Source organism: Salmo trutta, chromosome 32 (genome assembly GCF_901001165.1).
Source record: "Salmo trutta chromosome 32, fSalTru1.1, whole genome shotgun sequence".
Classification (NCBI taxonomy): domain Eukaryota; kingdom Metazoa; phylum Chordata; class Actinopteri; order Salmoniformes; family Salmonidae; genus Salmo; species Salmo trutta.
This window is the reverse complement of record NC_042988.1, coordinates 18,449,772-18,476,262: the sequence shown is the minus strand read 5'-3', so window position 1 is coordinate 18,476,262 and position 26,491 is coordinate 18,449,772. Positions and strand designations below refer to the sequence as shown.

Genomic DNA, 26,491 nt, shown 5'->3' with positions numbered 1-26,491 from the left:
AGCAAGGAGGCCTACAAACCTGACTCAGTTACACCAGCTCTGTCAGAAGGAATGAGCCAAAATTCACCCAACTTATTGTGGGATGCTTGTGGAAGTCTACCCAAAACGTTTGACCCAAGTTAAACAATTTAAAGGCAATGTTACCAAATACTAATTTAGTGTATGTAAACTTCTGACCCACTGGGAATGTGATGAAAGAAATAAAAGCTGAAATAAATCATTCTCTCTACTATTATTCTGACATTTCACATTCTTAAAATAAAGTGGTGATCCTAACTGACCTAAGACAGGGAATTTTTTTACAAGTATTAAATGTCAGGAATTGTAAAAAACTGAGTTTAAATGTGTTTGTCTAAGGTGTATGTAAACTTCTGACTTCAATTGTACAACTGTTCAAAGCGATCGATGTACATGTAGGGTTTTCCATAGATACATACAGCAACTGGAGCATCAACATACACCTCGGAAGTCTCGACACGGCAGTATCCAAAGAAGTGCCTGAAGGTAACAGATGTCACCAAAGCAAATGTTGGAATACAATGCTCAGCTAATGATTGGGTCTCGAGGCAGTTTTCCAGGTGACTTATGTTCCTCTGTGGAGACTGAGTGAAGGTGTATTGATTCCTGTTGACAGTTCAGTCAGTTCTATGCTCAGCCTGACATGTGTCAGGTCAATCTAAAAAGGTGATTCTGGTAGATCCAATTAATATTCATTCATAGCATTACCTCCAAAATAAAGCCTATTAAAGCCAATAGTTTCCATATAATTCTACAATAGCCACTACATTCTTCAATAATTGGATATTAGCCAGATTGATGTTGAATATATTCTACAGATCCTAACCCAGAAAGACTACACAGCAATCATTTGTTTTTATATGTCCCCGAATAGTCACAAATAGGCCTACAATATTGGAATAGTATTGTTGCTGATCCAATACACACCACACCATACTCTCACAAGCCATCAAACACAAGCAACATACACCCAATAGCCATTCTATTCCCTACTCTACTATATCTAGGCCTATGTACATCTACAGAAACTTGAAGAATAGTCTTAGTCTCTTTACTATCCTTCCCTCCTCCTTTATGCTAACTAACTCTCAGGATCTCAATTTTGCCTCCTTTTATGGATAACTTGAAAGAAAAATTATCTCTCTCTCTCTATTCAGCAAAGAGGGTAAAGCAGTATAAAACACTAGAGCAGGTGTCAAGATATTGACAAGATACATAACTCCATGTGTAGTAAGTCTTACTCATCCTTTAATCTTTTAATTAGGTTTTATGGTGAGGGGGAGGGCAGAGTGTGCTTATTTTAGAATATTTCAGACTATTTACAAGATCAAAGGTTGTAGCTGTATTGTATTGTATATGCCACTGCATGTCTACCTCTGACATGTGTTGGGATCCATGCTTGTATGTGCTGCTCGAGAGTCTATTTTTAAACCGCTTTGATGACTTAGTAAAAGAAAACACCATTTTAGAAGGTTTCCTTTCTACCAGTTCAAATAGCAATCTATTATCTTGCTCTCCATCTGCTTCAGGACCGTTCTCTCCATCAGTCAAAAGAAAAATGACTAACGCAAGAGCCAAGCCACAGAGCACTGAAACATAACTGTGCATGGCAATGATAAAGGCTAGAGTAATACAACAAAGAGAAGAAATCCCATTTGTAATAGGTATACATGAGCTATAGATAAGACCTAAAACAGATCTATGAACTAGAATTCTGATAGACCAATATCCTTATTCAAACCATTATTCTAAAATGTCCTGTTTAGTTTCTAAGCTTCATAAAAGATTAGAGAGAAAAAAAATGATTGATTTTAGGCCTAATAGCCTCATGTAGAAAAATATTGCTATTAAAAAGGCTTAAACACACTTGATGTAAAAGTCGGTGGAGTTGAAACGGAGTAGTGAAACGGATAATATTATTCAATAGTATTGCTGATCTAGTTATGTTCTATATCAATGCTAGGTCTAATAATGCGACATCAGCCGTTAGTAACACAGTATAGAGTGTTCCATGAACAGTAAAGAAGGCCGTTGTAAGGGCGGTGCTTTTCAGTTAGTAGTAATAGTGTAATAGCATTTGTAGTGTGCTCACATCCAGAGCCCATAAGAGAAGAATTTAGTTTCTCAGTCTCACACTCCGTACAGTGGCTCAGTCTCTTGAAAGTCACGCCTGATTAACAGTGCACGGAGAAAAAGACGATAGGAGGGTGGAAAAGGGGGAGAGCGTACGTTCAAAGTCAAAATGATAGTGAGAGTCAGAGGATGCATATGAGAGAGGGAACGGGTATTGAGAGTGAGATGAGCTGAACGCATTGCAAAGGGGGAAATATGAAAAATATGATAATGGCTCTGGTTGATAATAGCTGTTTACGAGCCATTATTTACTGTTTCTGTATTCATATACGTAGCGAGCCCAATCTCAGTCGGACTTCAGGGAATAACAAATGTCTTCCTTCATCTTATCACACATAACAAAACACAGACACACATAGGCCTACATACAAAATCTGCACACAATCTACACACAAACAAGCACTCACAAATGGGCACACCCTTTTGCCACAAAATCTCATTCAACAAATCCTTTAATTGCTTGATCAATATCCGTAGAGCCATGCAAATGAAGCTAGTAGTCAATAGCGGCTGGGTCAGGTTGAATAACCAAGTATAGCTCACACACTGACGCAGTCCATCGATCAAAAAGCGCACCACGCTAAAATCCTGTGCCCCTTTCCACCACAAGGCCTGCAGGTCTCACGCTGCACCGCTACCATCACAAACCATCTCCACATTGATATGTTTATGCTGGAGATTACAGTTTTATGGGACACCAAAAATGTGTAAACTTGGAGATGTTGTAGAATTTGAGATGATGTTGTTGACTCATTTTCACAGACGAGCAGAAGAATATCAACACGAGACAAACTCTCATACATACAGTATCCCCAGTGTGTAAACTACAGTGGGTGACTAACACACACACAGGGATGAGCTGGGTCGTGTGGGTAGTTGCTGTAAGACAATGATAGTCTAAAAAAGGTCCATCAGTGTGTCCTACCTTGTGTATTGGCAGCCAAAATGTCATCCCTGCTTCTCAGAAGTAGCATGATGGTGTGGCCTGGGACTCCTCTCTCCCTCTCATAGCCTCAGACTGAGGGAGGGTGAACTGAGATGCACACACATGGAAAAAGACAAGAAAGAGATGCATCACAATAGCCTAATGAAAAACTTTAAAACAGCTCTGTCATTGAACTATAACACAGGAACCTGTTACATCTACAAACCAAGTAGCATTGAAGGTATGTATTATATTATGACAGTTCATTTACATTTTGATGGCTATGATGATACTGTGCATGCAGGCCTGAATATCCAAAGACCATGTGTAAATGGAAGGAAAAAGACCCAACACATCAATAAGGTATGAGACACATCAGATAATATAAGCCATATTTTTGGTCTTGGATTTTATTTCATACTACACTGATGTCTTGATATAATCGTGTACATAGGCCTTTGAGATTGGCATCCTTGGGTTCTCAAGAGCTAGCCTAAGGGGGCTTACAGCTTCCCACTCTTGGGTTCTCAGCTGAAGGTACAGACCACAGCAGGGTCCATGTTAACTACAATCCCGATGCTCTGCTTAACGTTTGAAAACGATAATAATCCTCGCTTGCGATACATTTTTGGAAACTTAAAGCCCTCTATTCTCAAATCAAAATAACTTCACAAATGCAAAATATACACTTACTGTACACTGTTTAAAGTGGTTTTAACACAGTTGCAGTCGACAGTAATTTTCAGTTACAACACTATTCTGACGTCCTTTTTCCGTTACACTGTCACGACTTCTGCCGAAGTCGTTGCCCCTCCTTGTTCGGGCGGTGCTCGGCGGTCGACGTCACCGGTCTTCTAGCCATCATTGATCCATTTTTCATTTTCCATTGGTTTTGTCTTGTCTTCCTACACACCTGGTTCCAATCCCATTCATTACATGTTGTGTATTTAACCCTCTGTTTCCCCTCATGTCCTTGTCAGAGATTGTTTGTTATGTGCTCGTGTTGTTGGATTGGTGCGCGACGGGTTATTGTACCCATGTTTATTTTATTATGTACTTTGGTTTTGGAGTTTGTATTTACTTTATTAAACTACTCCAGTTACACCAAGTTTGTTTCTCCTGCGCCTGACTTCCCTGCCACCTACACACACAACGTGACATACACACAGGTGTTCAGAGACACTTCGATAGCTAATTAAAACAGGGGGTCGCCTCTGTCTTCCGTAAACAAGGGCTGTAACATGGAAATATGGCTGCCCTAACCCTATACATTTAAATGTTTTATTCATTTAGCAGACGCTCCTATACACAGCGATTTGCAGAAGCCATTAAGGTTAAGTGCCTTGCTCAAAGGGCACATTGACAGATGTTTCACCTAGTCGGCTCAGGGATTTGAACCAGCAACCTTTCGGTTACTGGCCCAACACTCTAAACCACAAGGCTACTTGCCACCCCTGTAAAGGTGTGTAGTAACTATTTTTTTATGTATTATTATTCTTTCTCGCTGATGTGAAAGTTAAGTTCTAAATGTTTCCAAAACCGTATGGCAAGCGAGGCATAGTGACGTTCAGACAAAGCTTTAGGACAGCGTCGGAGCCTTTGCCTTGGGCGGCAGACAAGTTTATGTACAGACGGTATACAGTGGCTTCAGAAAGTATTCACCTGACATTTTTCACATTTTGTTGTGTTACAAAGTGGGATTAAAATTGATTTAATTGTAATTGTTTGTCAATGATCTACACAAAATACTGTAGTCATTGTGGAGAAAAAATTCCAATGTTTGTAAAAAATGTATGAAACATAAAAAACGTAATATCTTGATTAGATAAGTATTCAATCCTCTGAATCAATACATGTTAGAATCCCCTTTGTCAGCAATTACAGCTGTGAATCTATCTGGGTAAATATGCCTGTCACTATTCATTTCAAAATTGTTCAAGCTCTGTCAAATTGGTTGTTGATCATTGCTAGATTTTCAAGCAGATTTACAATGCCTTCGGAAAGTATTCAGACTTTCTCCACATTTTGTTACATTACAGCCTTATTATAAAATTGATTAAATCGTTTTTCCCCCCTCATCAATCTACACACAGTACCCCATAATGACAAAGCATTTTGTCATTATGACATTTCAGCAATTTTATAAAAAAGTCCAACTTAAATATTACATAAGTATTCAGACCCTTTACTCAGTACTTTGTTTTAGCACCTTTGGCAGCAATTACAGCCTTGATTCTTCTTAGGTATAAAACTTGTCACACCTGTATTTGGGGAGTTTGTCCCCTTCTTCTCTGCAGATCCTCTCAACCTCTATCAGGTTGGATGGGGAGTGTCGCTGCACAGCTGTTTTCAGATCTCTACAGAGATGTTTGATCGGGTGCAAGTCCGGTCTCTGGCTGGGCCACTCAAGGACATTCAGAGACTTGTCCCAAAGCCACTCCTGTATTGTCTTGGCTGTGTGCTTAGGGTCATTGTCCTTCGCCCCAGTCTGAGGTCTTGAGCGCTCTGGAGCAGGTTTTCGTCAAGGATCTCTCTGTACTTTGCTCCGTTCATCTTTCCCTCGATCCTGACTAGTGTCCCAGTCCCTGCCACTGTAAAACATCCACACAGTGTCACATCCTGACCAGTATAAGGGTTATTTGTTATTGTAGTTTGGTCAGGACGTGGCAGAGGGTATTTATTTTATGTGGTTCGGGGTGGTGTTTTTGTAGAAGGGTATTTGATTTATGTATTCCCGGGGTTTTTGGGCACTGTTCCTTGTTAACGTATTTCTATGTTTAGTCTAGTTAGTTGTATTTCTATGTTTAGGTTAATGGGGGGTTGGACTCTCAATTGGAGGCAGGTGCTTTCTCGTTGCCTCTGATTGAGAGTCCTATATATGGGTATGTGTTTGGTTTAGTGTTTGTGGGAGATTGTTTCTTGTTTAGCGTGTGTGAGCCTGACAAGACTGTTTTGTTGATAGTGAGTTCGTTGTGTTTATTATTTTGGTGTTCACTTTTGAGTTAAAATAAACTTCAAGATGAGCATCCACAATCCTGCTGCATTTTGGTCCTCCTTTCCCGACGACAACCGTGACAGAATCTCCCACCACAAACGGACCAAGCAGCGGAGGAAGGAGCAACAGGTGGACTTTAAGGAGCAAAGGCATTTCGAGATGGACTGGAAGAAATGGACCTGGGAGGAAATTCTGGACGGGGCTGGACCTGGGCACCAGGCTGGGGAATACCGTCGCCCAAGGGATGAAATCGAGGCAGCCAAGGCGGAGAGGCGGATGTACGAGGCCTTGTACGCGCTGAAGGAGAAGCACGAGAGGCACCCCCAATAATTTTTTTGGGGGGGGCACACGGGTAGTTTGGCTGGGCCAAGGATGAGCCATAAGCCAGCTACCCGTGTTTATATGGAGGAACGTATGGAGTGGAGGGCGCCGTGTTTTGCTGAAGTGCACACAATCTCGCCCACACGCATGCACAGTCCAGTGCGAGTTATTCCAGCCCCTCGCAGATGCCGTGCTAGAGTGGGCATCCAGCCTGGTAGGAGGATGCCTGCACAGCGCGTCTGGTCGCCGGTACGCCTCCTAGGCCCAAGCTACCCTACTCCCGCTCTACACACGGCAACCATTAGGCCCCTGCACAGCCCAGTTCGCCCTGTACTAGCACCCCGCTCGTACAGGGCTACTAGTTCCATCCAGCCAGGACGGGTTGTGCAGGAGGTGCGATCAAGACCGCCTGTGCGCCTCCATGGCCCGGTGTTTCCAGTTCCTGTCTCTCGTGCTGACCCGGAAGTGCGAAAACCCTGTCTGGCACGTCCAGTACCAGCACCACGCACCAGGCTTCCAGTGCGTCAGCCCAGTCCGACTCGTCCTGTTCCTGCTCCCCGCACTAGCCCTGAGGTGCGTGTTCCCAGGCTGATACCTACAGTACCAGCACCACGCATTAGGCATCTAGTGCGTCAGCCACTCGCCAGTCAGGAGTCGCCAGAGCGGCCCGTCTGCCCGGATCAGCCAGAGCGGCCCGTCTGCTCGGATCAGCCAGAGCGGCCCGTCTGCCCGGATCAGCCAGAGCGGCCCGTCTACCCGGATCAGCCAGAGTGGCCCGTCTGCCCGGATCAGCCAGAGTGGCCCGCCGCGCCGGATCTGCCAGAGTGGCCCGCCGCGCCGGATCTGCCAGAGTGGCCCGCCGCGCCGGATCTGCCAGAGTGGCCCGCCGCGCCGGATCTGCCAGAGTGGCCCGTCTGCCCGGAGCTGCCAGAGTGGCCCGTCTGCCCGGAGCTGCCAGAGTGGCCCGCCGCGTCGGATCTGCCAGAGGGGCCCGCCTGCCCAGAGCTGCCAGAGTGGTCCGCCTGTGACCCGGAACCGAGGGGGTCTGCCTGTGACCCGGAACCGAAGGGGTCTGCCTGTGACCCAGAACCGGGTGAGTCTGCCTATGACCCGGAACCAAAGGAGTCTAGCAGCAACCCGGAACTGAGTAAGTCTATTAATGATCCAGAACTAAATATAAGTAACTGTGTTTCAAATGAGTCTGCCGACAGTGTGGAATGGAAGAGGTCTGCCTACGATCCGGAACGAGGGGAGTCTGCCTACGGCCAGAAACGGATTAAGTCTGTCTGCATTCTGGAGGACAGTAGGCCGGAGCTTGAACCACCACCTGTATAGGTGGGTTGGGGAGGGGGGGTGTAGCACAAGTGCCGTCGGTGACGGCAGCCACCCTCCCTTCCCTCCCTTTAGTTTAGGGGGATTTTTTTGTTGTTGTTTTGGGTTTTGTTTATTTATGAGGTGCATCCGGGGTCTGCACCTTTAGGGGGGGTTACTGTCATGTCCTGACCAGTATAAGGGTTATTTGTTATTGTAGTTTGGTCAGGACGTGGCAGAGGGTATTTGTTTTATGTGGTTCGGGGTGGTGTTTTTGTAGAAGGGTATTTGATTTATGTATTCCGGGGTTTTGGGGCACAGTTCCTTGTTAACGTATTTCTATGTTTAGTCTAGTTAGTTGTATTTCTATGTTTAGGTTAATGGGGGGTTGGACTCTCAATTGGAGGCAGGTGCTTTCTCATTGCCTCTGATTGAGAGTCCTATATATGGGTATGTGTTTGGTTTAGTGTTTGTGGGAGATTGTTTCTTGTTTAGCGTGTGTGAGCCTGACAAGACTGTTTTGTTGATAGTGAGTTCGTTGTGTTTATTATTTTGGTGTTCACTTTTGAGTTAAAATAAACTTCAAGATGAGCATCCACAATCCTGCTGCATTTTGGTCCTCCTTTCCCGACGACAACCGTGACACACAGCATGATGCTGCCACCATACTTCATTGTAGGGATGGTGCCAGGTTTTCTCCAGATGTGACGCTTGGCATTCAGACCAAAGAGTTAAATCTTGGTTTCATCAGACCAGAGAATCTCATTTCTCATGGTCTGAGAATCCTATAAGTGCCTTTTGGCAAACACCAAGCGGGCTGCCATGTGCTTTTTACTGTGGAGTGGCTTCTGTCTGGCCACTCTACCATAAAGGCCTGATTGGTGGAGTGCTGCAGAGATGATTGTCCTTCTGGAAGATGCTCCCATCTCCACAGAGGAACTCTGGAGCTCTGTCAGAGTGACCATTGGGTTCTCCTCCGATGGCTCAGTTTGGAAGAGTCTTGGTGGTTCCAAATTTCTTCCATTTAAGAATGATGGAGGAACTCTTTGGCCTGAATGCCAAGCGTCACGTCTGGAGGAAACCTGGCACCATCCCTGTGGTGGCAACATCATACTGCGGGGATGTTTTTATGCGCCAGGGACTGGGAGACTAGTCAGGAACGAGGGAAAGATGAACGGAGCAAAGTACAGAGAGATCCTTGATGAAAACCTGCTTCAGAGCTCTGACAACCTCAGACTGGGGCAAAGGTTCACCTTCCAACAGGACAATGACCCTAAGCACACAGCCAAGACAACGCAGGCGTGGCTTCGGGACAAGTCTCTGAATGTTCTTGAGTGGCTCAGCCAGAGCCCAGAATTGAACCCGATCGAACATCTCTGTAGAGACCTGAAAATAGCTGTGCAGCGAGGATCTGCAGAGAAGAATGGGAGAAACTGCCCAAATACAAGTCTGCCAAGCTTGTAGCATCATACCCAAGAAGACTCGAGGCTGTAATCATTGGTTTTTCAACAAAGTACTGACTAAATCAATTTAGATTTTTTTTTTCATTTTACCCCCCCCCTACAAAACACTGTACATTGCACTGACCCCGGTCTGACCCTGGTTGTAAAGGTTAGACAACAATCTTTCCAAATGTACCATGCCCTTCTGAAGTTTAGAATGTACTGCTCCCCTGTTTTTTTTATGTGTAATTGGCTCAGATTTCAAGTTTAGTTTACCTCCCTCCTGTCCGGCCTACTCTATAGCTTTTTCAGTGTTAAATTGAGAATATTAATCGACACATATTGGCCTCGATACCTTATGAGTTTATTAACGAATTTGGCAGAGCATGAACAGTGTGGAGAGATTCAAAATGAACCTTCCTTTGATTTATCTCCTCGCTAAATCCTAATCCTTTCTATCAGTTGATTGAGAATGTGGTTGGATTTTCGCGCCTCAAAACACTCAGTGGTTTCAGGGAAAACGGCACAAGCGCTAAATCCTCGTTGGGTCACAGTGTAAAGTGATTTTCAATGTAATTGCTCTCCAAAGCTCAACTTTCTTATTTTCACCTTTTCTGCGATGCCGTATTTGTTTCTAAAGAGTTTCCATCTGACTGCAGCGGATCTGTTATTGATGAACAAGGAATAGGGAGGATGGGATAGGTTAGGAACACATTATAAATGGATGTGCAACCACACACATGGTGAATTTGGCAATAGGCTTCAGAGGTCCTAAATGTGATTCATGGGAACTTCGAGATAGGCATGTGCTTTCTTGCTGGGTCAGACAGACAGTGAATGAGATCTTCCATTAGAACACTAGGCTCTTTATACCTAGTGTAGGTCCAAATTCCAGCAGGCACTCTGATTGGTGCTTGCAGACAACCACACCTGACGCTTCTCTAAACTGATGAGGCCAACAAGCGATGCTGTTTCCCTTCAATACAAGCAATTATGTATTTTACCCAAATGTACTGTATGTACTAAACTGTCTCCATTCCCCCTTAGTACAGTAGGAGTGTAATGAATAACTTCTATTAATCCTAATTATATCCATGCATATCTCAAAATACCCTACAAGCAATTTCTCAATGAATGAAAGTGGATTTGTCTGTTCAAGGGCATGTTGCATAGGCCATACTTTAGGTAAATAAATTATTAATTAAATATGCTGATAAATAATGAACTATGTCTCTAGGGCAACAGATTGTAAGTTCTATATTTAATAGATTGATAGGCCTCACAGACACATGCTGTACACAACATAATCACAGTGACATACACTTAACACACGAACCAAGAGGGTGACCCTAAATGGAAACGTCAGAGAAAAATAATAGAGAAAGCTAACATCCAGCCACTATTTCTACCCATTAATACACACAAAATGGCATAAATGCTGAACACATTTTCCTGTAGTTATATCCTCTCTTACGTCGTTGTGTCAATACGACTCTTCTTAATCAGCTATGATGAATTATTAAACAGACTTTTTATAGCAGATCATGACCCATATTCTCCAGTCTTGGAGTGAATAAACTGCCAATAAATAGTCTCCTCGCCCCATATACTGCAGCTCCCTCCAATCACCAAGTGAGCAAGCCAAGTGTCTGATCCACAGATGCATTCAGTGGGTTGAATGAGAGGGAGACTGACAGATTACTCCAAGTTTGAGATGGTTTCATAATCTTAGGGAAGAAGTAGGCCTAAGACATGGGTTAGGCCCTGTCTGTGTTAGACAGCATAGCGAGTGACAAAGATTAGAGGTGGTTGAATGGAGATTCTGAATGTTCACGGCCCCAGCTGTCTCCTGGCCTTGCTATTGAGTCAGCAATGACTGCAGCACGTACAGCATGACATGTAGAAGATGCAGGACAACATTGCCTTTTTGATGGTGGAGATCATATGCAAACTTCTATGTTTTAGGATGAAAATCCAGCATATTTAAATGGTTACATAAGTTAAACAATTTCAGAACGCATCCTGAATAATTCACATCCAGTGGTCCTGCAGTGCCAAATGGCATTTTAGAATATGTCAATTTATGGAAATAATAATATGCCATTTAGCAGACACTTTTAACTAAAGCGACTTACAGTCACGCATGCAAACATTTTACATACGGGTGGTCCCGGGGATCCAACTCACAGTCCTGGCGTTGCAAAGCCCCATGCTCTACCAACTGAGCTACAGAGGACCTGAATAAATTCAGGATATGCACAGACCACAGAAAGTCAACAGAATATGTGGAATTGAAGCCCAAGAGGATCAGTCCAACCATTTTAGGTACAACCACAATCTAAGGGAAGGGTGGGCTCATACAAACACATAAAACGTTAACATATACTGTAACACTAGTAAAAACCAATGTATTCAATTCTATCAGTTTAATGATAATCAACTTTCTACCCATTGTTGTTGTTTTTTCCTTTTAGGAGACCCACAAGAATCTTGTGGTTGAGCCCATAGTTACACATTGGCCAACCATCTAGGCTCATTGAGATGTTACTGACAGGTATGACAGACCACATGGGCTTAAGGGCCCATCTGCAGGTAGACTCTTACAGTCACATGTAGGGTCAAAATAGAGCGCACCATGGATAATGGCAAGCATTGCAAGACCAAGTCCCAGGTGGATTTGACGCGTATGGACCTGTGACCTTGACCAATTCTCAGCACACAGTATAAATCCAAACCCTGTCAGCCAAATGATAGGAAAGTGAATTAGAGAAAAGGGGTCAAACACACAGGACATATGATGGATGGACAGGTGGGTGTGTTGCAGGAGACACACTGAGCTGAGGCTCTCAACTCAAAGCGGAAACAGACAACAAGGAAAAGTGCATAATACTGTACGTTGCATCACATTGACGTTTTCCTTTGAAATAATGATGTATTCACCGGATAAACTGCAGGGAGAGGAAGGCGGAAAGGGCAATGGACTCACTCTCGCTCTCTTACAGTGACACACACACACACACGCTGTACATTAACCAAGGTGTCTGGAACTGCATTGTAGAGTGGGTGGGGAGAAGGTTTAAAGAGTACAGAGTACAGATACAGGCAAAGCAATAGAAGCTTGTTTATGAGGTATGGAGATGGGTCATTCCACCAATAAAGTGCCTTTTGGGTTCACGTAACAGGTTGACTTTAAAATAAGGGAAATTGGAAACATTAATCATGAGAAATAAATAATCATCTTCAGAAATGATTGATGATGGTGAAAACGTGGGGAAATGTATTGAATTGAACAGATGTATAGAATTGTCCACGTGGTCTATATTAAAGGGTACTTCATTTAATATAACAGGCTTTTAAAATGCAATATTGGTGCACAATTGAAGGTATCAAAGGGACTCAAAGGGAACTATTCGTGGAAAGACCCAGATACAGATTATGTAGCCTAAATGTACAGAAAGGCTGTGATGAGATCAGAGTTTTTGATTTTATGGACAGACTAACATCTATAAGACCTCAAACGAGGTGTTAAAGACTCAAGGAAAAAAATCTATAGATATGCTAGAATTTAGGGGAAATGGCTGATCTTCGATAATCCACCATTCAACTCGATCAATATCCACCTCTATCACACACACACACACTGTGATGCAATGCTATGTATGAAAGACTTGGAATATTTATGTTAACACCCACATTGAACGACAGAATGTGTGCACACATACCATTAATCAATGACAACACAATGAAGAGCAATAGAGATAGTTTGTGTGTAAGAGAGACAATGTACTCACCTAATTAACCCTCAATACTGAGTGATTGTAAATGTAATTGTGTTTGTAGATAGGAGAAATTGTAACAATCACAAATATATCACTAGAAGATAAAAGATGTTGAGTTCTTAATCCTTGATAGTAAAATCCCATTAAAATTCATTAGTAGAAAAAAGTATTAAAATCAGCTTTAGTCCATTCAGAAAAAAACACCAAAAAGTCCTGAATTTCAATTAACAGTTAATTAGAGGCTTTCATTTGGAGTCCAATCCGAGAGAGTAATTCCTCAGGAAAACAGCTACATCCAGAATGCATTTATCATTGTGATGAATATTTTAAAAAATTCCCATTCCCCAATATCTTCATATAATGTAGAGGAGAATCATAACATAACTACTTCAAGAACAAAAGGAAATATAGAGGTGGAGGTGAATGAATTGTGGTTTGCTCTACTTATCTATGTCTATTGCTGTGTTAATACACTCTCTTTCCCTCTCACTCTCCCTCTCTCACTCTCCCTCTCTCCCTCTCACTCTCCCTCTCTCCCTCTCACTCTCACACCAAAAAGTCTGTTTTTTTGGTTAGTTTGCAATAAACCTAATTCCCTACAACCTTTTCACCACCCTGTCAACACTTTCCTTCTATTGCTAAACATTGTTCCAAAATAATTACACTAAATTACCTGCCCCTTAAAATATATCACAGTAGTCCCAGTAATAACTCACAAAAATGATTCCCCATATAAGTAAACATAACTCTCAAATTATATCAGAAAAACAAAATGACCCTCTAACATATAGAACATTAGGATATGTGAATAATTTTCTGATGGCAAATGAAAAAGATGGAGCAACAAATAAAGAAATGACTGGATAATTAAAAATGTGGGGGTGTAGGTGGAAAACAACGCTGGAATGGAGATGAATGGCGCTTAAAATGAGAGCGACAGATGAGAAAAGCATGAAAAGAAAAATCCTCTGAAAGGTAAAGAATTGCAGCAAGGGTTTTAGTCCATTATCTTGGAGTGCTTGTGTGTCAGAGGGAGTGAGAGTGATAGGAGAGGGGGTGGGGGGGTAGAGAGAGATGCATAAACAGGTGATAGACCAGTAGAATGAGAAACAAGTGAGTATTAAGCGCAGATCTACAGATAATGTTTGACAGTCTTCATCAGACAGCAGTGGTTTCATAAGAGGTGCAGGATGAGATGGGAACAGTATAATATATTGGTTTATTCCTTTTTTGCTAGATATGGAGTTTGCCTTGGGACCTTGCATTAGTCTCCTCCTGTGTGAGTAAAATGATTCAATATAAGGAAACGGAGGCAGTTACACATTTAATGGGAGAAGAAGAGACTGTTGTGCAATACTGTGAGAGAAAATGTGCTCCTCTGAGAAGAGAGAAAGGCGTTGCAGGATGAATCACTGTGGTTTTGATGGAGGTCAAAAGCAAAAAGGTGATGTTTGGGATGGAGAGAAAGAGCATAGGAGGATGGCATGTCATGAAAACAAGTACCAGCTGAAAGATTTGATGAAAGAACCATTCCTCTACCAAGCCATACTGTGGATTAACATGTGTGTGTGTGTGTTATGTGGATGCGTAACACACACAAACAGATTGAGACGGACACTAAACACTAAGAGACCTACCTATAAATATAAATAAGAATCCCCAAAATAGAGATGCAAAGGATTGTGGGAGAAGAAGAGGTACAAAATAGGAAAAGGTAAAAACATGAAAAAGGTAAAATAGTGTCATCAACCAGCTTGTCTTTTCTGGCGGAAAAATCTGGATAATTGAAACACTGGTGGATTCAAAAACTAGTCAAAGTTATGGGGTGGACAGTGAGTGGAGAAATGGGGGGAGGGGGAGCGTGGGTGACGGGGGAAAGATTGGGAGTCATAGGAATGGTAAGGGAGGGGAGAATGGAAAAGGAAATTAAAAAAGGAAGAAAAAAATCTCTTTCCTTCCTTTTCTCGTTCATAAATAGAAGAAATTGTAGACCAGGTAAATGGAGAAATAGATGAGGAGGCAGAGGATGGAGAGAGCAAGCAAATGAAAAGATAAAGCACCTCCCAGCAAGGCGATGAGGAAGAAGAAGAACAAAGAACGAAAGAAAAAAACAAATACTCCAGTAGCCTCCGTTTTTTCTTGTCTCTATGTGGAAGGGGGGAATGGCAGTTGCCAGTTATTCCCCCTCCCAGCTTATCTTCTTTCTTCTTTCAACAAAACAAGCCTTCCCATCCAGAAGAAAACATGTTATTTTCCTCTAGCTCTGGTCTAGTACATACCACTCACACAGGTTAGACATGTTGCAGAGGCTCATCAATACTGCTTACTGAAAAGACATGGGGCTATAAGACAAGCATTGCCTGCCTTACTGAACTGAAAAGGCTATCTGTCCCCTCTCCCGCCCATCCCTGAGAAATCTGGGTGGGAGGGAGGAGGGTCCTCTCGCAGCATTAGTATGCATTGAGAGAGTGGAGGAGGAGGGGGTGCCTTTCCAATAAATGTCTAGGAACTGGTGTTAGTGTGAATAAAACTGATAAGGGACTAGCTCCCCCTAGAGTCAAGTATCAATACACCAGTAAAGTTTACAAACATTTTAATGAAAAATTACAATAGTCTGAATATTTCTTGGTACTTAACCTTTCGGTCAATCTGTTGTCGGGTCCAATGCATTTATTTACATGTTTCTAACCAGCCATTAAGACTTTACATGTCCCTATCAGACAGAGCATAAAACGATGAGCAGTGTGAATTACATGGAGCCCAGGGGGGTCAGACCCCCTGAATGAGACATGAGTCCCACTAAAAGCAACAAAGTCAAACTTTGGGGTGGGGGGGGCGGGGTCTCTAAATAATACTAATTAAACAATTCTACTATTTCTTTCAAATGCAATTTGTACTACTACAGAGGTAAATATTAAAATAAAAGCGTATTCCAAATTAAACAAACACCCCCACCGGTCATGGTTTAAAATATATATCCACGTGGCTGCACTTGTCTTCCCGGGACAGTCCCATCTCTCAGCCCCTTTTCAGGCGTCCCAACTTTTCTTTTTACAAAAAAAAGGTCCTTTTGTCAAAGACGGATTCAATAAATTCAGGCTACAAAAGTGTAGACCTAATGAAAAGTGTAGACCCAATGAAAAATCACAGAATGTCATTAGACTTTTTGGTGTTTCGTAACAGATGTCTCTTTCCATTCATCAAATGTTTGGATGCTGGAGTTATTTTGGACTAGACGAACACGCGCAGGTAGCCTACTTTATCAAGTTATTTGTTTGACAATATGAAAACGTCGACTGGTTCTGTTCATGCCAAATTAAAAAGGTTAAAAAAAAAATATTAAATTACATCCATAAAAAAAAAAGTCACAGGATGTGCACACATACACAGGAGGCCCTAGATCATGTATAATTTAACTGTAGAACTTGTCCTTCACAGTGGCAGAAATTGAGCAGGAGGAAAAGAGAGATCGCATAGGCTTTAGCAGGTTCATTTCTCATGAGACGCAAAACTACTGTGTATTACCATATAATAACATGGTCATTCTGCCCTTCATAGTATGTTCTTTCAGTTAGACTGACAACTGCAATGACATTTTTTAGTTTTCAAATACATTCAGGAAACTAGAAGGAAAAGAACACTTTGTCCATAATCGTTCAGAAATGGGACCAGGCCATTTCAGGTTTGATTTTCAAATCCTCTCCTCCTGTGTCAAAGAAACCATTTTGGTACAATGCTGCTCCCATGTGGTCAAACACACGGCAGGCAGACAGTGGTCACATGTGGCCAACCGATTTCACCAAGATGGGCAACAACATTTTCCAGTAACATTCCAACGATAAGTCACTCTTGTAAACACCTGGGCTCAAATATGATTTGAGTGCACAATTCTGATAAAACAAATACCAAACACATTAATTTGAAAATAAAGCAATTAGTTTTGCCAGAAGCTTTACTGAACTTTTCACTTTGGCTAGCTTAGTAACCAGAAGAAAAACCATCTACAGAATCAACATTTCTCCTCGTTTTAACTTGACACAACAAATTTTTACATTTGAACTTAAATCTTAGTGTGTGGTTAAACTGGAGCTTTCGGTGAAGGGGACGTTAAGACGTCAGTGCACTGAGGCTCACAGAATGGTCCAAAGCGGCCATACACGTCCCTGGCACGGACTGCAAAGTAGTACTTGGAGCCAGAGACAAACTGTGTGAGTGTACAGGCCATGGGCAAAGCCAAGGCCTTCACCTCCCCTATCTTCTTCCAGAGTAGGGGGGGTGTGCTGGGGCCAGAGTGGTCCTGGTGGTAGGCGTATAGGTGGTAGCTGTCCACGGCAGCGCAGCTCCTGTCTACCTCAGTCACAGACCAGGAGAGCACAATGCCGTCATTCTGGCTCGGAACCCGGGTTATTTTGAGCAGAGGCTGCTGTGGAGGGCTGGTGCTGGCCACTTCTAGGGACAGGCTGATAGTTTGAGGTGGGACAGGCAAGGGGGGAAGGGGAGAGGGCTCGGGGCAAGGTGTGGAAGATGAAGAAGTGGATGTTGCTGAGGCATCACTTTTAGATGGGGAGCCCTGAAAGATGAATTTTATCAAAATGTTACAACTTTCACTCAGCCTTTCACATCCATTTGCTATGTTTACTCTCTTTGGTTGATTATAGGCCAATATGTACATTTTATTCCAATTGGAAAATATGGCTGCATTCCAAACGCTTAAAAGACACACCCTCTCCCCTCAGCCCTCAAATGAAGTGGACACTTCTGATGACATATCATGACGTCTGCGAGTTGACACTTGCAGGGCAAGGGGCGAGGGAAGAAGGAATTCATTTTAAATGAACCGCTCTTGCCCGGAAATGTGTCACTCGTTCATCTCATGGTTGTTTTCAGTCATCATTGGACCACTGGTAGCTGTTGTGTGTGCCTTATATGCGCTACAGTCAATTATGATTGCATTTCATAATCTTGGCTAGAAGACAACGCCTCCGCAGACGTCGAATGTTAGCCATCCTACATTATCAGATACATTGAAAACTACAATGTATAAGTGTGATGTCAGGGAAAGTTGTGCGCAAGCTATCATATCCAAAAGCTAACCAAATAAAAACATCATTACTTTTATGATAAGTGTTTGAGCTGTCATGTGCATTAGTAGCACCATTTCTAACTTATTTACATTTGTTTTTACTTACTTGTATGTTGACTTCTCCATATTAATGTTGGTTTTAAGTTTAGGCTGACTTTTCTTAGTGGATGTACAATCAACGCAAATTGAATTATGGGGCGTTTCAGGCCCCGGAGTGAACATAATTGTACACTTGCAAACTCGATCAAAAACAAGGGCTGAGGGGCTTACGTTGCCAACTTCCCTTGCTTGGCTAATCATTTGGACTGACGACAAAGACGACCGCGGGTATTCCCCCAATTGCATAAGGCGAGGGTAAGTGGAGGAGGGTGTGTCTTTTATGAGTTCGAAATGCAGCGCAAGTATTGAAAGAGTTGCTCTGCTTTCAAATATTATCATCTCACCTGCAGGGGCCGATGATAAACAGCGTGCGGAGATCCAACAGCTGAAGTCTGACCAAGAGATGACCTCACTGAAACAATAAATAAAACAATCTGGGTATTCTACTGTCAACATAACCACAGAGAGTGTTGGCACAAGACACCACTTACCGGCCTGTGTTCCGACTGAAGTGGAGGTGGCGGTTTGCTGTGTGGCTTTTCGCTGACCCGCTGTTGAAGGCAAGGCCTTCAAAGCCATCGGAGCCTTCAGCACTCCAGTAACTGCACACAACACATAGGGACAACTTCGAGAGATGTACAACTCACTGCACGTCTGGCCCCTATAATATCATAAAATACTGCTCACCAAAAGGAAGAGGGAGGGAAAGGTATATCAATCTTACCTAGAACATCATCATCCTCCTCCTCCTCCTCTGTCAGGTCTATGAATGCTTCTGATTTGGCAGGGTGAGATGCCTGTGTGGAGTCTGAAGGAGGGTTTGTTGATTCACTACCTACATAGGAGAGTGTAGGAAAACATCTTCTCAGTTAGAATGACACTGAGAATCCGGGCAAAACAAACTATTTACATTTACTCTTCCAAAATAACAAGCCAAACTTCTGAGGTGTAAGCTAACCTGTTTTCACAGGCACCTGTGGTACAGGGGCAGCTAGTTGCACTGGGGCAGCTGGATGCACTGGGGCAGCTGGTCGCACAGAGGGTTGAATGCCTGTGGTGGCTGGCATTGAGAATCTTGGTAAGGATGAAGTTGAAGTGGAGTTCGTCACAGACACAAGCCGAATGGACTCACAGACGGAGACAGACACACCGGAGCTGGGCCTGCTGACTGTCCCAGTGGCTCCAGGGTGGGAGACATTGGGTGTGGCCCTGGGTGTGGTAATGGTTGTGGCCCTGGGTGTGGTTATGGTTGTGGCCCTGGGTGTGGTTATGGTTGTGGCCCTGGGTGTGGTTATGGTTGTGGCCCTGGGTGTGGTTATGGTTGTGGCCCTGGCTGTGGTTATGGTTGTGGCCCTGGCTGTGGTTATGGTTGTGGCCCTGGCTGTGGTTGAGGGCCTGGGTGTGGTTGAGGTTATGGTTGTGGCCCAGGGTGTGGTTGAGGGCCTGGGTGTGGTTGAAGGCCTGGATGTGGTTGAAGGCCTGGATGTGGGTGTGGTTATGGTTGTGGCCCAGGGTGTGGTTGTGGCCCTGGTTATGGTTGTGGCCCAGGGTGTGGTTGTGGCCCAGCATGTGGGTGTGGTTATGGTTGTGGCCCTGGTTATGGGTGTGGTCATGTGGGACGTTGTGGCAGCCGGTGTGTTAGTGGGTGTAGTCATGGTTGTGGGTGTGGCAGCGAAATGAGATAAGAGGGCAGATGCAGAGGGGGGCTTGGTAGCAGCAGGGGTGTAGGGAGTAGTCCTCTGCAGGAGGAAGGCAGTGGTGGGTGTCACGGTGGAACTTGTCATGGCGGGAAGTGCGCACACTGGGATTAGCTGGGAGTTGGTTGGGTTGGTAAGGATGGCTGTCCCTCCACCAGGCAGCTGTATGAGGAATGACTGGAGAGGGAAGGCAGACGGGCCTGGTGTTGGGGTAACACAGGTGCTCAGCATCAAGGTTTGGGATGTGGGTTGAGATCCGGCTGAGGCTGTGGAAGGGGGGGAAGGTAGCAAGGGCACTTGTGGAGGAGAAAAAAATTGAAATTTAAAAAAAGAAGAGACTGTATACATTAATAATATCAGTTGGTTAAAGAAAACACACAGATTAAGATAAAGAGAAACCTGCCAACAGACTCCTGCTCACCTGTGGGTACAGGAGTAGGGGTTTGACTGCCCTGATCATTATGTACAGGAGTAGGGGTTTGACTGCCCTGATCATTACGTAGAGGAGCAGGGGTTTGACTGCCCTGATCATTACGCTTTGGATCCGGTGTGTTGTTCCCCATTGTTCTGTTTACAAGGAGAGGAAATGATTACAGGCAGAGGATTCAGGAAGCTGATCAAAAGGCTGCTCAGTTGAGAATGATGGTGAACACAAACATAAGTGGATGCTGAGAGATACACTATGACATTACTGTACATCCAATCAATTGCTTTTATCCCAAATAACTCAATGACAAATTGAATCTTCGTTGTCAATGCACCTATTTCTTTTGGTTACCCTCTGGTGAAATGCTTTTTCCTCTGATTAATTGGGACACGCTGCTACACTTCAAACCATTGACTTACCTCAGGCCGAGAATTGCTGATCCTGCTGGGGTGGTTGCTGTGGCATAAGTAGAGGTAGGTGGCAACAGTACCTGATGAATATAGGGAAGAGCACTTTGTATAGAGTTCCAATGGTACCATCAATCTTTCAAAAAAGCAAGTTCCCTCTGAATTCAGTCATCATTGAAAGATCAATTGCCTCCATTTTCACTCACCTCTGGAGGTTTCTTGGCATTCTCCCTGACCTGGTTGGCAGTTCCAACTTTCTTAGAAAGTTGGGCAATCTTTGCCTGAAAGGGCACACGTGGAGCATGGATTTGCTTGTCTAATGGGCAATACATTCCAATGTCTTTATCCTAGATTACCCTGTTTGTGTTTTATTTATTATCTTTTGACAACTGACCTGCAGGCTCTTGAGTGCACTCGGGTGTTTTTCTATTTTGTCCAGTCTGTCTCTGAGCCCCTGAAGACTCTTGTCAAATAGTGTGAGCTGCAGAACACGCAACTGCTCCTCAACAAGCTGCTGCACCACCTACAGAGGACAGGGATTTTAATGGGCAAGTGAGGAAAAAAGATGGAAGGTTATTTTATTTGTTTAACCTTAAAACTGGCACAGAGATTTTTTTATAAATAACACCCAAAACACGAGAAGGTAGCACCAATAAAATAAATATTTTTAAAAAATAGCCAAAAATATGCCATGCAACTCAGGATACATGACTACAACTTGGGAAATGAGATGTGGTTTATTTAAATAAAAAATCTCAATTGAGGACCAACCTTCTTTAGCTTGTGCTGCCTTTCAGCGCTCCCACTGATCTTCAGCTCCACATGAGCCTCCAGCTCTTCACAGTCTACTCTGGGCCTCTTGTTCTGCCTCTCCACCACTTCCAAGTCTCTTTCTCCCTGTTTTTCACCACCATCCTCTGAGTCTCCAGACAAGGATCGTTTCTTCTGTAGAGCAGCACCCTCCTCTTCTTGTTTAGAGAGAACACAACACATTATAATATCATCCAACTATCAAAACACCGCTATAATCGAAGCCATCTTGAAAAAATATATATATCTCCGCTGGCCAACAGGCCAGTTGAAGTCAGAAATATGACAAATTCATGCAACCTAGCTAACATCTGGGGCAGCAGGTAGCCTAGTGGTTAGAGCGTAGGTCTAGTAACCGAAAGGTGGCAAGATCAAATCCCCGAGCTGACAAGGTAAAAAAAATATGTCGTTCTGCTCCTGAACAAGGCAGTTAACCCACTGTTCCTAGGCCGTCATTGAAAATAAGAATTTGTTCTTAACTGACTTGCCTAGTTAAATAAAGGTAAAAATAAACATATGAACTAAACTTGACATAATCACTTCAGTGCTTCAGTTGGGATTGGAAAAGACTAAGATTACCTTCATCAATCTGAAGGGGTGTTGGTGATGAAGGGGACGGAGAGTCAACTGGAGCACCACTTTCAAATTGTTCTGGCTTCTTCATGTTAACCTCAACGTTTTCTACCCCTCCTTCACTTTCCCTCTGTTCCTCCTCTTTCTCATCTTTTTCCTCATCACTCTCATCCTGGACATCATCATCTTCACTAAGCACCAGGAATCCTGGCCTGACCTCCTGGTCTGACTCTGCCGTGTATGACGGGGAGAGGGAAGGGGAAGAGACAGACTCTACAGCCGTGTTGGAGGACAGGAGGGAGGCAGCAGGGTTCAATATGGGCACTGTGTCCTGAGTGGTACCTGGTACCAGGTCTACTTCCATACCGTCAACCTGTCTCTCTCTTACTGCTTCTGTTTTCTCTGAACTCACAGGAGAGGAAACGATAACATCTTCCTTGGAATTTCTATCCCCCTTCATCAGTCCATTCATTTTGTCTTCTACCTCGAGGCTGGGTAATGTAGACTCCTTGTCCCCCTCTCCTTCTTCCTCAACATCTTTTACATCAGAGTGTATGTTCTGTGATAAAGAAACCAGTAATTCAGAGGCCGTTGGTTCCTCAGAGGTCAGGGATGTGGCTGTCAGGGAGGAAGGGGCATGAGTGGTGGTATGTGTAGTTCCATGTATTTCTTTATCTACTTCCATAGACACATCTTCACAGTGCTTCCCATTTACCATTGCTGGCTGAGGTGGGGATGGGAAAGAACATGGAGAGGAAAGAGTGGTGTGAAGGGATTCCAGTTGCTGTCGATCGCTGACTTTCATAGTCTTTTTTGCTCTGAAGGTTTTCCTCAGGGGTTCCTCTGCGACAGCAACATCCATGCTTGACCTGAAAGGTGGTAGAGAAGAGAGAGCAAAAGAATGTCAATCATGTACAATTCTGTTTTTATTTTACTCTACTTAATTGCATTTCAATGCTTTTGATTCATGCAAATGAAAAACAAACATTTTCATTAATCTCTTCATTAATGAAGTGTATTAAATTCAAATAGAAGTGGGAGCACTGACTTTCCCGTACACACTATTGTTGAAGTCCAAGATAGGACACACCCACAATCATGCAGCTCCTCCTCTTTACACCCTGTCAACTCTGATTGGTAGAGTGCAAAGCCTGCCAGGCAACTCAAGCAGGCGACTCAGTGATGGGTTTCAAATATCTGGCCCCGGTGTGAGGTGTTTGCACCGGGTGAAAAGCGATTGCATTTGTTTTGGAACCGGGCTGCCTCCTGGGCGTGAGCCAGGTGCCCAGCTCTGGCTGACTCTGGCTCAAAACAAAAAAAGTGGGTTAAGCAGGTGGAGTAATGAGTAGGTTTCTGTTTTCACATGCACATTTTTAAACGCTTTATCTGCCTTCCCAATGAAAGCTAGTTTTATGCAAAAGAGATGTTTCTGAACGATGCACCATGCTGCTATGTTGACAGCATGAGCTTTCAGCCCAGATTACTGTTCCATTTGAGAAGGGTGCTCCTCCCTCACTGCTTTTGACCTTTCATGTCACCTAGCAGCATTCACAGAGGCTGCTAGTTTCTCCAAGACTGCAGGCAGCAGGGTGGAGAGAAGGAAGGATTGCCTTCACTTGCAATAGCCAACCTAGACTGGAAACCTGACGTTGAAATTCATTGAAGCATAAACACTTGTACGCATGCATACTTGCCAGGCTCATGCTTACGTGCATGCTTCAGGTGACAAATCTGAACACTACCAGCACTTTGAAAAGATGATTGAATTATACTTTCCTGTGGATGTTGTCTCACATTCCTACCTGCAAACAGACCAACCACACAGACAAACAGTAAAGTAAGTTAAAATACAATTTTATTCAACATTCTGGCTTGTAGAGGTTGTGAGAGGAAACGTTTCTGATCCAAACACTAATTTATGCCCAATGTAGAATTCCATTAAATAAACATCAGGTTTCCAGGGTAGTGTCAACTAAGCGGTAAGTTCTGCATATACTTACCACTGCCTCTCATCAAAATAGGAATGAAAACAAATCAAACAATCAAGTAGCCTTGCATGGTGCCATGCCATCTTAGCCATGTCATCTTCACGAATTTAGGACAGCTCTTAAAGCCAGTAAGATTTTCAGTTTTTTTTAAAGCAATAGAATAAACCCCATTGAGTTGGAAGAATCTGTAATGACATTAGTACAAGTTTTCAAATCATCTTTGAAAAAGTTGTTGCCCTCATGGAATGTCATTCCTTAAACTGCCCCATCATATAAATCCAGTACTACCTGCAGTTGAAAATGTAATGCGACGCATTTGCTCCATGTAAATAATTTCCGTTTAGGAGGGAGACTTTACTTGTCTCTCTAATATTTTTTCAGGAATTCCCCCCCCCAGAACCTAATTGAGCATTTGACACAATTAAGTAAGATTAACTCCATGTGACCCCCCTCTGACAGCATGGGCCTGAATTGACTTGTCAATCCCAAGGGTATGGGGTAATCCTCCTATGATAACATTCATGGGGGATTCCCTTTGCAGTTGGATGAAATTCTATTTAGCCCAGTTAGATTAACCTGTGAAAGGAGGCAATTAAATGCACCTGTGGACACTCAGACTAAGTATCAACGGCTAGACTAAGTATCAACGGCTAGACTAAGTATCAACGGCTAGACTAAGTATCAAGGGCTAGACTAAGTATCAAGGGCTAGACTAAGTATCAAGGGCTAGACTAAGTACGACATTTGATTTTAGTTTCCCAGTGAAAAAAGTCCAGTAGATACTATCAGTCTGCACACCTGAATTTAATTTCATACTAATTGATTACTGTTGATTTGTCGCACCAGGTGTTGGCTAAGTGAAGGAAGGCGTGGCCAACCTAGTCCTACAGTGTATGTCACAAAGCAGAATCAATAAGTTAGCCAGGAAACTTTCAGATAGTGGTTTATCAAAAAAGCTCAAGTAAATAATAGAATATTGAGTCGGCACGGTTTACATTTCAAATCAATCTTTCTCAGTTAGCTGGCTAAGTCATTGATCCTGACATTACTTAGAGGGCCATGGAGTGCACAGGCTTTTGTTCCAGCCCAGAAATCACAAGACACACTCCTGTGCCTCAAACAATTTGAAGTTGAGTATTGTGATATTTCAATTATGAAGTGGTATATTTCACACAATGGTTTGCTTTGCACTGACAAAATATGATCTCTAATGGAACATGTATAAGAAGACTGGCCGTAGGAACATTGCCCTTGAAATCAAGACGTTCAGGATCTGACGACTTGGACACATATTGATGGACAGTGGTGGCTGTGCTGGAGTAGATGGGTCTCATGGGACAGAGCACGGACTGTGGCAAGACACTCCAGCGGTAGAAGATGAAGAGGACTAAGTTAAGTATATTTCAGTCAAAATGCTGCGTTAACGGACCTACAATGGCTACATCACTAAGGTATGTAGATGCCTTCAATGGCCTCACCACTTAAATACAATGATCCATTCAGTGAAGTTTACAGACTAAGATTAAAGTACATCTTAATGCAGTAACTCAATGTTAAACACATGAAGTCACTCACCCTTTACATTCAGTTTCAAAACAGGATCCTGTAGTGACCAGAATTTGCTAAGTGCTAAATTGAATCAACAAATGCTAACTTGCATAGGTCAAGTTAGGTTGTTAAATGACTATCTGCTTATCCTTATCCTGTCTGTTGTCACTGATTGGGAGTGAAGCACAACCACTCAAAACCAGCACATTCTTAGTATGTTCTAAACTTCCTAGCTCACATTCGTATGTTCTAAACTCCACAGCTAGCCTATTCAGTCCGTCAATTCGCTCCCTCTCAAACAAAGCAGGAAGTGTGATGGGGGGAGGGAAATCCAGACAGAGGAAGGCGGGGCTACCATTTTTGGAGAAACTGGGACCAGATTAAAATAAAGAAACAGTGTATGTTCAAGATTCAAGTTTAAAATTAGAAGTATCATTAAGATTCACATGTCTTATTTTAGTACTAAACCCACCCCTTAGGGCAGGTTTGTTTGAGTGTTGGTGTATGAATGAACAGAATTCCACAACAAAAGGGAAACAAATGTGTTTCAAGGCACTTTCAATTGCACCATTCTTCATGAAAAGGAGTCATCTACTTTTTTAGCTACTCCCCTACTCTATACTCATCATACAAAACAGTCCCCCCTCAATCCATCCTGCCTTGTGCTTCAGGCATTGTCTCGCCTCCTAAGTATAAAACATTATTATCCTGAATATTGTCCTCAGAATACACATTACTAACTTGTGAGGAGCTATACCCAGAGGGAAATAAACTAACACGATTCAAAACCATCTCATATTGCTTCTGCGTGTTTACTACTACTTTTTCTTACTGTTTGATTAGTATTAGAATATTTGTATGCATCCTATAATGTATACTTTTCATTCGATAGTTTACCACAAATAAGCCTAGGTTCTGCAACCTCACTATGCATG

The 26,491-nt window shown here is 43.1% G+C and overlaps 2 protein-coding genes across 2 annotated transcripts in view; both read right to left on the bottom strand.

Moving 5' to 3' along the window:
* LOC115170681 (glutamate receptor ionotropic, NMDA 2B-like) overlaps window positions 1-15,261 on the bottom strand; it is a 35,825-nt gene extending 20,564 nt beyond the window's left edge. The window contains exons 1-2 of the mRNA XM_029726926.1: window positions 14,985-15,261; window positions 3,077-3,184 (exon numbers count right to left, since the gene is read on the bottom strand). Coding sequence (XP_029582786.1) covers window positions 3,077-3,103 — 27 coding nt within the window. The 5' untranslated portion in view covers window positions 3,104-3,184; window positions 14,985-15,261. The remainder of the gene's footprint in view (window positions 1-3,076; window positions 3,185-14,984) is intronic.
* Window positions 15,262-15,500: 239 nt separating this feature from the next.
* Window positions 15,501-25,646, bottom strand: LOC115171333 (activating transcription factor 7-interacting protein 1). Its single transcript, XM_029728047.1, has 14 exons — window positions 25,584-25,646; window positions 23,797-23,822; window positions 22,736-22,889; window positions 22,027-22,638; window positions 21,409-21,605; window positions 21,032-21,160; window positions 20,844-20,918; window positions 20,650-20,720; window positions 20,225-20,370; window positions 19,065-20,099; window positions 18,831-18,941; window positions 18,598-18,708; window positions 18,451-18,518; window positions 15,501-17,494 (listed from the first exon to the last, which is right to left on the bottom strand). The coding sequence occupies exons 3-14, from the start codon at window positions 22,767-22,769 to the stop codon at window positions 17,003-17,005; spliced, it is 3,081 nt and encodes a 1,026-aa protein (XP_029583907.1). The 5' UTR covers window positions 22,770-22,889; window positions 23,797-23,822; window positions 25,584-25,646; the 3' UTR covers window positions 15,501-17,002.
* Between the last annotated feature and the right edge of the window lie 845 nt (window positions 25,647-26,491).

Excerpts from the sequence above, each read along its gene's own strand:
- LOC115171333 (XM_029728047.1), bottom strand. The coding sequence starts at position 22,769 with ATGTTCTTTCCCATCCCCACCTCAGCCAGCAATG. Across the intron at positions 20,919-21,031 it reads GTGCACTCAAGAGCCTGCAG|GCAAAGATTGCCCAACTTTC; the intron begins GTCAGTTGTCAA and ends GTGCCCTTTCAG. Across the intron at positions 17,495-18,450 it reads TTTATCATCGGCCCCTGCAG|GGCTCCCCATCTAAAAGTGA; the intron begins GTGAGATGATAA and ends TTCATCTTTCAG.